The sequence below is a fragment of the Pseudorca crassidens genome, chromosome 16, assembly GCF_039906515.1.
Source record: "Pseudorca crassidens isolate mPseCra1 chromosome 16, mPseCra1.hap1, whole genome shotgun sequence".
In the NCBI taxonomy this organism is placed as follows: domain Eukaryota; kingdom Metazoa; phylum Chordata; class Mammalia; order Artiodactyla; family Delphinidae; genus Pseudorca; species Pseudorca crassidens.
This window is the reverse complement of record NC_090311.1, coordinates 19844205-19856922: the sequence shown is the minus strand read 5'-3', so window position 1 is coordinate 19856922 and position 12718 is coordinate 19844205. Positions and strand designations below refer to the sequence as shown.

At 37.1% G+C, this 12718-nt stretch overlaps 1 protein-coding gene across 10 annotated transcripts in view; it reads left to right on the top strand.

The window, feature by feature from the left end:
* ADD3 (adducin 3) overlaps window positions 1-6991 on the top strand; it is a 125274-nt gene extending 118283 nt beyond the window's left edge. For 9 of the 10 annotated variants that reach the window (XM_067709451.1, XM_067709450.1, XM_067709455.1 and 6 more), the window contains 3 exons: window positions 2258-2381; window positions 4020-4115; window positions 4720-6991. In XM_067709451.1, the coding sequence (XP_067565552.1) occupies window positions 2258-2381; window positions 4020-4115; window positions 4720-5012 (513 nt within the window). In that variant the 3' untranslated portion in view covers window positions 5013-6991. The remainder of the gene's footprint in view (window positions 1-2257; window positions 2382-4019; window positions 4116-4719) is intronic. The other variant, XM_067709456.1, reaches the window with a different exon arrangement.
* The last annotated feature ends 5727 nt before the right edge of the window (window positions 6992-12718 follow it).

The following is a 12718-nucleotide window of genomic DNA, read 5'->3' as shown; positions in this document are numbered from 1 at the left end:
ATACAACTTTTCTCCCCTTGGAGAAAAAGTTACCTCCTTTTTTCATTGGCTTAGTACTTAGGATACATTGGGCTTAGTTCTTCCCGAACTTTTCTTAATATTATTTTCCATAGGGTCAGAGGTAACAGGTAATCTCTCAGTTCTAGCCCTTTGTCATTGTCCTTCTGGTCCAGATCTGGACTAGGTGCTCTTCAGGCCAGATGTACAGGCCCATCCTGAGGATTCCTGTGCTTCTCACCATGTAGTCCTGTTTCCTGCAGCGTATGTCTCCTACTTAAGAAAGGAGACTCCTTTCTTACTCCTTTATCATTGAGTGCATCCTCTATTAGCTTTCTGGGAAAGGATACATAGGAGGTAACAGTCTGAAAACCTGTATTCTGCCTTCAAATGTGCATGTAATAGATACAGAATTCTAGCTTACAGATAAAATGAAAAGCATCACCATATTATCCCCTAACTCCATATCATTGTTAGGAAGTAGGAGAGTACTGTGATTCGTGTACCTTTGTGTAGGCTTTTTTTTTTAAGACCTTTTCTACATTCCTGCTATTCTGAAATTTTATGATGGTGTGCTTTGTAGTAATTTCTATTTAGTCTCCACTTTTAGCATGTAGTAACCCTTTTCAATCTGCAAAGTCATGTCCTGGGAATTTTTTAAAGTATTTCTCCGGTAAGTAGTCCTTTTCCCTTCAATTTCTTTTTCTGTCAGGATATACATACTGTTAGTTGGATCTCTTTGACTAAGCCTCTGATTTTTTTCTTTCCTATTTTATATCTCTTTGTCTTTTAATCCTACTTTCTGAGAGATTTGCTTGACTTTATTTTCTAAGCCTTCTATTTAATTTTCTATTCTGATTTTTTTTTTTTTTTACTTTTTAAGACTTCTTATTCCCTGAATGTTCCTTTTTTTTTTTTTTTTTCTTTTTAAATAACATCCTGGTCTTTCTGGATACAGTATTTTCTCTTATTGCTGTAAGGGAATCAATTTTAAATTTTCTTTGGCTGCCTTTATTGTCTGTTTCTTCTCAGTTCCCTTTTTCTTTTTAATTCTGGTTTCCTCCATGTTGGAAACTTTCCTCAAGTGTCTGGAAATCCGTGGTAGTCTGTCTGTGTTTAAGAATGAGACACTGAAAGCCAGTCAGAAGCTTCAGATGTGTGCAGAGCTTGGGAACTGGCGAGCTCCACTGTAGGGTTACTGGATGTGGACCAGGTTGATTCTTTCAGGAATGCCCAGATGTTAGTATCTGTAGTTGTTTTATCTGGGGTCATTTAATTTATCCAGAGAATTCTCTAGTCTCTTGCCAGTCTCCCACCATCATCCTGGGAACCCTCAGCTATGTTTTGTGTCCCCTAATCAGTTGTTCTGAAGAATAAGCCTCTGATCTTCTGCAGAGATGAGAGAGAAGTAAATGCTCAGCTGTGTGGAACAGGAAAGGGGACCTGAGAATCTATCTGTTCCTTATTTACACTTCTAACTTGTCCCCGCTTTTCAGCTTTTCTTCACAGCACCTTCTGTGATACCTGAGCCTTACCAGGCCTCCACAGGGCAGATGAGCAGGTTTCTCCTTTGCAAGGCTAAGGCTTCAACTTTCTCAGCTCTTCCACCCATTCTTCCACCTGCTTTCCATCTTCCAACAATGTGTTATGACTTCTCATCGTCTGTTGTCTCATCTTCCATTCTTTTGTCCTTAAAAGTTTATACTCTTTTGTTGTTGTTCTTTTACTATCATTTTAGTGGGGTTTGGGGAGCAATTTTTTTAAATGCATGGGTTCAATCTGCCAGGTTTAGCTGTAAGTCTCATTAATTTCTTTTCTAGAGCAAATAGGTACAAGTTTATTTTCGTAGCAAATTTAAAGTTCTTTTGGTACAGTTTCATTTTTCTAAGACTTTTTTCAAAGGCTTTTTGAAATTCTTGTTTTTTAAGATATTTCTTAGTTATGTGAAGCTTTCTAGAACTTGGCTTAGTTTTTTTTTCAGAGTTATTAAAATTGACCTATGCAGGCTTATTGAGGAAACATCACTGGCAATTTTAGCCTATTGGATCAGTAGTCTAAAAGCATTAATCTGATATGAATATTTTAAACAAAGCATGTTACTTTATCATTTCTTATGATTGTTGTGAGGTGGGGTGTCACAAACATCATATATACATTTAAGTGTGTGTGTGTGAAATTGTGTATATATGTAAATATATATAAATAAATATATAGATATAAGTAAAGCTCTTGGTAACAAGTCAGTGCTTTTCTTTGCAAGACCATGCAGTTTGAAGATGATGATCAGGCCCCACCAGCTCCTCCCAACCCCTTCAGTCATCTCACAGAAGGAGAACTTGAAGAGTATAAGAAGGCCATTGAACGTAAACAGCAAGGACTGGAAGGTCAGTTCGTTTTGAGATTAAGCCCAGGATAACCACACTGCTAACAGAGCCTCTTGAGTTGGATGATCGAGGGCAGTCAGGGTTTTTTTTTTTTAATGTTCCTTTTACAATCAGTTGTTCCATATCCTCTCTCCCGGTCCTTACTTGAGTAATAAGTAGGACTGAAATGCACATAGCTACCACACACCATCTATGTTAACATGTAGAGAAGACTGTCTTCCTCAGAAAGCAATCGGATTGCTAGCAAAAAGTCTTCTATAGTAAAGTGAAATCCCCGGATGAGTAAAGAATCACTAGCTAGAGTAAATGTAGATACATTAATAGATTTAAACATTCAGAATATGTGGCTTTTTTAAAAAAAACTTTCTACTTTGACATAATTATAGATTAACAAGTATGTGGCTTTAATGCTTTATAGAATCTCTATTGTTACTGGATGTCTCAAGACGTCAATATTTAATGTCAAAATCAAAATATAAAACAAACTGCTAGAATTTTTATGTGACTTTCCTTAAGTACATGGGCACTCTAGTGAGGTCACTTTTATCTGACTTCAGAACCCTAAGCAAGGGTTGTATCTAAGAATTGTTCATGAAAATGCCAATTGAATATTAGCTCCCTTTTTCTCAAGAATAAGAGATTCTTTATAGCAAGGGTTCTCAGTCTTGGGTCTTTGGATAAGCTTTAGACAGTCCATGAGCCATCTGAAAAATATATGCTTAATTTTGTGCAATACAGATTTGAGGAAGGCAAGGGTGCAAGGTGGAGGGCAAGAAGTCTGTAACCCCCAAAAGAGGGTAAGAGCCTCTGCTTTAGAGCGTCTTCAACATACAGTTGAAATTTTTATGCAAAACAGAACGAATAGTTAAAGAATCTTTGTCCCAGTTAGATATCATGTAGAAAGAACTAATGACATCTGGATCATCCAGGGAACAGTTTTTATAAGTGTGTTAGTGTCTTTGTCACAAAAGGAAGTCAACCTGACTCATTAATGTAATTACACTAAATGTTAGGTGATACTATTCAACTTGTTTATTCTAACATAAGGTTGGAAACTTTCTCTGATTTTGTATTTTGTAAAATGTCCCTCTTTAATCTCTTATTTTTTGAAAGCCTAAAGATGCCAGGTAACAAATATTGCACAATAGAACCATCACCTTTTATATATAACTTTATAGTTTCTTCCACATGCATTATGATCTGAATTAGCTCACTAATATTGCTGACAGGAATCACTAATTGGATATTGATCAAAAATTCAGTGAGGCATTCTGCCTCATTAATGTAGCATCATTGGTGAAGCTTTCATATTTCTTTTCATTTGGCTGCTCAATGTATTTTGATTTTCTAACACTCTAGCAAAAGTTAAATGCATACATATTATTTGCCTGGGCTTCCAGTAGCCATGCTTCCTTAAAGCATGTGTATAAAATTACCAGTAGCAGCCAGAAATGTTAACACATTAACCTCCTCTTACTGCATAGTTATCGATATGTGGGATAACTGTTAGCATGCTCAGCTCATTGCTGAAGAGTTTATCATCCCTGGGTATGCAGGTATTTGATGTATGCACTAACCTCCCTGAAATCTTATGCTTCTTTGTTTTGCATGGCTTTTAACTAAACTCTTATCCAACAGATGCTGAGCAGGAATTACTCTCAGATGACGCTTCATCTGTTTCACAAATTCAGTCTCAAACTCAGTCACCGCAAAATATCCCTGAAAAATTAGAAGGTATTCAATGTAATTTCCCATAGCCTTCACCGACTTAATCTTTAGAGTCTGTCCCTCTGTCATTTGTCTTCATATAAAGAAATTGAACACCTGATACAGTAAGTTTACCATGGATTTTACTTAAAGCTCCCAATAATTTTATATTTTTTATTAAATGGGGTGCTACTTTTGTTCAGCATTTCTATTGACTTACCTTAATCTGGATATTGGCAACCTATAGTTCTTAAGAATTTGTGAAATTAAATTTGGTTTGTCATATGTCTTCCAAACAGAAGCATGAAATCTTTTTCAATTTTGATTGCCCAGTGACCCCAAAATTAAAGAAAAATATATGTATGTTGTCTTCCTCATTTATACTGACTTGCTTTACAATGAAACTATCAAGTCATCAAACTGGACTTATCCAGCCTTCATTCTTTGGTCTAACAACTTTGTCCTCTTTATACCACTTAAGAGCATTAGCTTTATGTTAATAGGCCCATAGTCTATTAAAATAATGATCTATCTTTATTGGAATTAAAGTACATTGCTTAAACATTTCAGTTTTGTAAAATAAAGCAAGGATGTTGACTATATAAAATTTAAAAATCCTCCCCTTTTGTAGAAAACCATGAGCTGTTTTCCAAGAGCTTCATCTCCATGGACATGCCTGTCCTGATAGTGAATGGCAAGGATGACGTGCATGGTGTTGAAGACGAGCTTGCTGAGCGAGTGAGCAGGTTAACTACAAGCACCACCATAGAAAACATCGAGATTACCATTAAGTCTCCAGAAAAAATTGAAGAAGTCCTGTCACCTGAAGGCTCACCTTCAAAATCACCATCCAAGAAAAAGAAGAAATTCCGCACTCCTTCTTTTCTGAAAAAGAACAAAAAAAAGGAGAAAGTTGAAGCCTAAATAAAGTCTTTTTGTAATTATTATTATTACAATGTGACGTTGCACATTTAAAAACCACATTTAAGTTGATCATTAATATGCAGTGGTAGATCAGATTGGGGGTACGTAGCAAACTGGACTTTAAGAACTGGAAAGAGGTTTTACTAAAAGAAAAACATATTATGAAAAACACTTTCAAATTCATCTCTCATTTTGTATGTCCAAAAAAGGTTTTGAATTTTTAAACAATTTGCTAGTTTTGATTAGCTCCGCCCTCATGAAGTATTATTATAATCACCACAAACAGATATCTGTCTGAATTACTTCAGGCCTTCTACATAATATCTGTTGGAAACAAATTACCAGGGAACAAGCGAGAGAATTTTTGTTTCTCAAAACCTGCTTCACTTGGTAAGCAGATTATAGTTTTTTATCATTATTATTGACTGTCCCTTTTGGGTTCCCATTGTTAAAATGGGCATTAACAGAATGCTTTAAAAGCTTCTAAGATAAGAATCTATAGCATTAGTATACACTGGCACATAATTGTTTTTTTAAATTTAAGAAAAGATTCATTTGGAATTTTATTCATAGTATAAAATTTCCTCACCTGAAGTAACTTTGTTTGCAAAAAAAACCACATCATTTTAGTAAACTATAATTTTTGAAAAATTCCTTTTTTATTAGTTTAGAAAGCCCCTTATTTTTCAACAAAGGGGATTTTATACACATAACATGGGTTATTTAGTTTAACTCTGGCAAAAACGATTTTTGTATGTTGAGATGTTTGTATACCATTCAGTATAAAAGTGTCTGAGCATATTAGCCAATCATTTAACAGTAGAGCACATTTGAGGCTGCTTGGTACTAAGTATACTTAAATATAATTAAAGAATCCAGGGACTTGGTATCAAAAGGGGATTAGAGCATTTAAAGGCATAACAGGATTCATATTTGAACCTTATAATGTATTTTTCTCTTAGTATCACTAATGAATGAAGAAGCCCTCATAAGGTAACCAAACGGAAAGGAAAAGAATGAGAGAGAAAGTGAAAAATGAAGGGAACAAGAGAGGTGTCATGAGAAGAAGAATTCTAGTTCGATAATGATTCACAGTCATGATAGGATTTGAAGTGTCATTTATTTGACGCCTGTCCCAAATTTCTAAAATTCTGCTTCTCTGCCAAAATCATTCTATTTCTTAGTTGATATTTGAGTTTTAAAAAGAGTCAGATCCTCCTTTTAACTTGCGTATCTTCAGAAGGCAGCACAGGAGGAAATCAGTGGGTCTAATCCCACCCTTACCGTGAGAAAACTACCACTTCTTAATTTTTACCAATTTTTCTTATCTTTTCAGTTAACTTTCTTTCTAATGTAAATACAAATTTAAACCTAGGCTTAATATAGTTTTATTTCCCTTTCACCCAAGTCATGTCACAAATCAATGTAAAATCAATGATCCAAAATAGTCAGTGGGTAAAAATAATCCAAAGTATTTCTGAAGGGTGAGTTGGCGTGTAAAAAACTTACACTGATGATAGTGTGCTCTGGGGCTGGTTCTGTTTGGCTGTGAGTGTATGATGATGCAAAGTTGAAACGGAGCCTGGAAAGTTCATTCTAGATCTCACTAACTACTGGAATCAGTGTTTTAATCTTAGTGGAAACTTTCAGTTGCTTAATTCTGTATTTGAGGATTCTTTTATGTTCTACATCATTTATGTTGTATTACAACGTATGTAGAAACAGTAACCTGTGAACTATGCTTTTCCATAACTTTTTAAAAATATATATAAAATGAATGCAATGTGCATAAATATTTTTTAAATGCAACAGTGAACTATTTGCACCTTTTGCTAATGCCTCTATTTACTTGCTTTGGCATAAAGAATGAGCCAGTGAACCTCTGTGTCATGTGGAAAATGTATAAATGTTATCTGATATTGCTCTTAGATGTAATGCTAATTAATGTAAAATCACAAATAAACAGTATTTTAAATAGATGGACTTGGTATCAAGAGCTTTCAGTTCAAGGGTGGTTACTTATCCTGAATTACTCTGTGGACTGTTGAGTTTTGTACTGCAGTGAGGTTTTGAGTAAGACTGACACTTCTGAATAAGGAATGTCCTAATACATTTATTTTCAAATTAGTTGAAAATCAACTATATAAAACCCTTCTTGTTTCAGCTCATTTTGGAGGAAATATTCCCCAAGTTACCTGCTTTTGTTTCTTGATAGGATATGGCAACCTTAACTATTTCTCTGACATCTAGAGATCTTTGAAGGACTTAGGATTCTGATTCTCAGTCTCAGAATCTATGGATGTAGAATAGAAAATGTTGCAGAATATGTGTTGAGTTTATAGATTACTTCTCTTTGATTTTTATTTATGTAACAATGTAACAATAAAGAAGATATAGAGAGAATAGAAAGGTTACTTACAGTTCCACCACATTAACATTCAACAAAATATTTCACCCCCTTCTAGCTCTTGTTCAGCTATGTATGTATTTCCTGTGTATTGGTTATCATGGGGTGAGTGTAATTTTATTCAAGATTTTTTTTCTACTTAAACATAGCATAATCTGTCCTAGAAGATTTTCAAACCAAATCCCTCACATGAGTGATTTCTTGTGATTTTTTTCTTCAACTTTGTCCTAAAAATAGAGTACAAGAGGGGAAATCATGTTAATTGAGGGTTCTGGTTAATTGAAGTTTTTACTATAATTACCCGTTATAAAAATGAAGGGTTTGGGCAGAGGATAGATTCATAGTCTTGGACATATTTAAGTATTACCTTGGCTTGTAAATAATCCTTTGGTGAAAAACTGCTGTTTTAGAAAGATGCTCATTTCAAAATTCCCTTTCATAAAGCAACAAAGGCAATTATCTTCAGTTCTCACTTGAGAGTCCATATAGCATGAAAGGTAATGTTGCCTGTGTCTTTTCCTCTATTGATTAGTATTTTCATTCAGCAGGGAATAAAGAGAACCAAATGGATCAAATTGTGACAGCATTGGTTTTTCTTAACATCAGCATTTTTTCTTTTTTGACACAGGCAGAAAACACATAAAGGCAAGTGGGTTATTTTTTAAACCCCAGGATGAAGTATATACATCAAAGTTGCAATCTTGACCAAACTAGGATTTTAAAAAGAACAATCTTCTTTGTGGCCACTAGAGGGTGTAATAGACCTAACAATCCTGTATGTTTCTAGTCCTTGAACTTAACTTCCCTTTTCTTAATTGCTAGGCACCACCATGTTTGTTGTGAAATACCCGGAACTTAGAAGACTTTGTTGCTGATCATTCTTCTCTCGAGACTGTTCTCAACCTAGTTGTCTCAGCAGGTCCCATTTCACCAATACCAATACCACCAGCAGGGACTCAGTGCCTCTGGAGAACACATTGAAAATTGTTTGAGGTGTGGTCTCAGAAAGAAACCACGGTAGAATATAACTCCTCAGAGTTTTCGTGCCTGTGAGTGGTAATATAATGCCTGCTTCAATAACTGACATTTTGGGGGGAGATAACTGATAATATCTGTCATTTTTTGATGCCTTCTGTTTATCAAAGATTATGCTAAATGCTTTTCATGTATTACCTCATTTGGCCTTCCCAACATCTTAAGAAAGTAGATGATATTATCCTCATTTTGTAGATGGAGACTAAGGCTTGCAGAAAACTAAAAGGGGGTGCTAGTATTTCACTCAGAGATTCAGATTTCCAAAATTGCTAGTGCCAGACCCTGTGTGCCTCCAGTGTACGTTTTCTGGGGGGAGAGGCAGTTTACTTAATGTGGACTATAAGTCCAGCCATGTTGAATTCATGTTTTGATATAAGATGGGATATAGATTTGGGATAAAACATTAACTTTTGATTTGGAAGACTTTTTTTAAACAAATTACCCCAAGAATGAAGAAATTGATGAATACCTGGAAAGTGGGAACAACCTGTGGTAACATCATCCTTTAGGACAAAGAACCAGCTCTTGAACTTTCACCGTAATGCCTAGAAGATAAGATATCTATACTTTTGCTTAAGATGCAAAAAAGGCTTGGGTAGACGCTCTTTTGCTTTTTTTTTTAATTTCCAATGTTGGGGGCAAGGAGAGACATTCTAAGGAAAGTTATTTTAAAAACCTGAAAAGGCTGCTTAATCTAGTTACAGAAGCAGTTTTAAAGATAAGAAATATACTGTACCTACTTACAATTTTATTTAAATGAACATACTTGGAGATGACCTTTCTTGGAGAAAAATCTAGTGTACATGCTGATGATCAGAACAAGGATAAGCAAAACTTTGGGAGAAATCTGGATAGAAAAAACAATTTGCAAATTCAGTAGTTTTCAAAGAGATTTCATTTCTAAGAGATGACCATTAGGGGGCAATCCTGGGTCTATATTTAGTTTTAGTTAATTAAGGGAAATTTCTTCAAAATATCTATGAGCTTGGATTTGCAACTTTTTTCTGATTATGCATTACTAGATGCAGAATAAGGTTGAGGAAAGTTTATACATACCAAATTACTTCATTCATGCCTTACAGCCTAGTTATCTTGTTTGAATTAGGAAGAATCAGTCCTCCAGAGAAGTTGTGCTTGCCTGACATACAGTTCAGAGATGGCTTAGCCAGGATTCAAGCAAAGGTCTTCAGGTCTGCATCTCACACTTGTCTGCTATGCTACAGTCTCTCTTGGAAGCCTATTGGATCGTAAACTAGGAACAGATACACAGTTATCTAAAATTCCCTGCAAATTAATATTTAAAACTTTATTATGGGAATAGTTAAGAGAAACATTGTAGAATGGAGCCTGTATATTATTTATCAATAATTGTTTTTCCTAAAATTTCAAGTCTGTTAGATGCTCTGTTACAGTCTTCTATGTTTCCCCTCAAGATGATGTTTTCTTTAGCACTACAGCCTGTAATATTTTAAATGCCATTTATACCTTAAATGATAAACTGATACCTTTAGATATTCCTTCCATAGCAAAAAATGTTATATGTCTTACCTAGCAGATAGATGGATATGTCTCCAGTCAACAATTATTTTTAAGGCCTATATAATTTCTGGTTGGTTAAGTCTTGATATTGAAGCAATGGTGAAGGTTATTGATTAAGCTAGCTTTTGTTTTACTCCTACACAAACTACTTTAGGTTTTGTCATTCTCAGGCCAGCACTGACCTTGCTTATAATAGTAAAAAAAAAAAAAAAAAAAAAAAATTCCTTATTTTCAGTCCCAGGTAACTCCTGTCACTAGACAAAATACTAGTTCCTCACTAAACTCTGTACCTTAAAATTAATAGCATTGATTTTATTAATCCAATTTGGATGTTCACCGAAGAATATCAAATTTCTAAGAAATCATTCAGTCTCTTGCCTTCTGAGACGGACCGCATTCTGCCTGTGGAATGTGTATCTCTCTAAATAAACTTGCTTTCACACACACACACACACAAAAATAAATAATAAATTTCTAAGAAATGATTCTAAATTTTTAATATGCTTTTGAAATAACAATATGTAGCACAAAATCTTATAGACAAGATTTTTCCTCATTATTTGTCTACTTATATTAGACTGTCCCTCGAAAGGCCAGTAAGTATGTGAGCCCTATGGAAGGACCAATTTGTTGTGTTAATTATTGGACTTCTTAGACCAAAGAATGTCCTATCAAGTTGGTATTTAGACTTGAGATTTTTCGAGAAAAAACTTGGATTTCCCAAAGCAGTAATATCCTAACCGATGGGGATGGAAATGAGGAAGTGGTTTGGTCAGAAGAGGTAGACTGTTCTGTGGATTTCCCACTGGTCCTCTTGACTTAAATGATATTTCCTGGGTTTAAAAAAAAAAGTGGTAGTGACAGTCCCAGCCTGAACCTGGAGCTGCAGTGCTGCTAGACGCCTTTCAATGATTTGCCAGACTAGCATGTGTCCTTCCTTAACATAAGGGCACTTTCTTTCATAAGCAGGATCTAAACTAATTGTTTTTTCCAAAAGCAATAGCTTCTGAAGATTCTTACTGAGCAGGAGCTCTGGAGGAAGTCGTTGCTGCACTCTATAACTCAGCCCTTTCCTGTTGAGTAATGCTCTAGGGGCTGGATTTCAGTGGGGACTGGTTTGGTAGACTTTGACTTCAGAGTAGATGATCTCCTCGGTTTTATGAGACAACATGGAGATACAGACAACTTGCTGGCAGGCACAGGCCTACTCTTCCAAAGGTGTTTACTGGACTAACAAGTTAAGGTTAAACATTACTTCCTACCTGCTTTCTATTTTGGAAATGTTGGCTTCAATTGTTTCAGCTGAAATAAAGGTCATTTGAGGCTATTCAGACAACCAAAAATGTATTCCAAATATTATCTACCGGGCCTCGGTGCTGAGAGGAAGAGGGGGAGAGGGAGGGGTGAGGCTCCCACTGCAACTGGATGTTTGGCTGTACTAAGCCCTTTAAAATATGTTGTGAGGTAATTGAGATGTTTCTTTTCTGTTTTGTTTTGGTTTTGTTTTTGTTTTTTGCGGTATGCAGGCCTCTCACTGTTGTGGCCTCTCCCATTGCAGAGCACAGGCTCCGGACACGCAGGCTCAGCGGCCATGGCTCACGGGCTCAGCCGCTCCGCGGCACGTGGGATCTTCCCGGACCGGGGCACAAACCCGTGTCCGCTGCATCGGCAGGCAGACTTTCAACCACTGCGTCACCAGGGAAGCCCGAGATGTTTCTTTTTTAAAATATCTTTTAAGTAATTTTATATTGTAGAAGCACGTATGGGAAATGATTTTGTGTAAGTATGGTTTCATGTCTCCATTTTGACCTTTACGTGGGTATTGAGCAAGAGTACATGCACATATACTTGCTAAAGTCAAGCTGAGCATGGCTCGGTTAACTGCAGAACAGGGCAGACTGGGTGGGGCAAGCTCTGGAATTCTACCCAGTCACGAGCCAAGTCACAGCTTCAGCTGAAGCAGCTAGTAGGAAGTCCAGCCCAGCAGGTGAAGCATGGAATCTGGAGACGTGGCAGTTAACCAAGAGCACAATCCGGTAAAGTGGTCGCACCTGGGAAATGTTAAGTCCCCGTCAGACACCGGAGCAGGAGAGCAGGACTGCAGAAGTCTTGTAGCACGTGTAGGAGCCCCAGCCCCAGCCTAAGCTTCAAGAGCAACGCTTCCTCCACTTCCTGTGGGGCAAGGGCAAGATCAAGGCAGGATCTCGGGCTTATGGGGCCTGAGTACAGTTCAGGCTTCAGGACAGAAACTCAGAAGGAAGGAGAATGACAGATGGGGATCCTGTTATCAGAGCTGAGGTACGTGATACTGCTCAGGATCCCAGGAGCAAAGCAGGGTTCGGAGCCAAGACACAAGGTCATGAGGGGCCTGGAGACAGCTGTGGCTTCTTGTGAGTGAGTCCCAGAGCCTGGAACTAGAGCCACCTTAGTTGCTCCTGCCTCATCAGGACTCGTCCTGGAGCCCACACCCACGTGAGGGGGTCAAGTGGCTCCGGCCGATGCAGGGAGGGGAGTGCTGCAGAGACAGGCAGGGGCCTGGCCTGACTCTCACAATGGAGGCAGCCCCATGTGACAGCAAGACTCAGCAGGGCAGCCAGAATGGGTTATTAATATTTCACACCAGAACCTACCTGGGAGGACAAGGGCCAAGCGCTACTGAAACACTAGCTGTGGAAATGGCCCTGTGTTCCTTGGGAACTCATGTTTTCTCTATCTGAAGGCACAG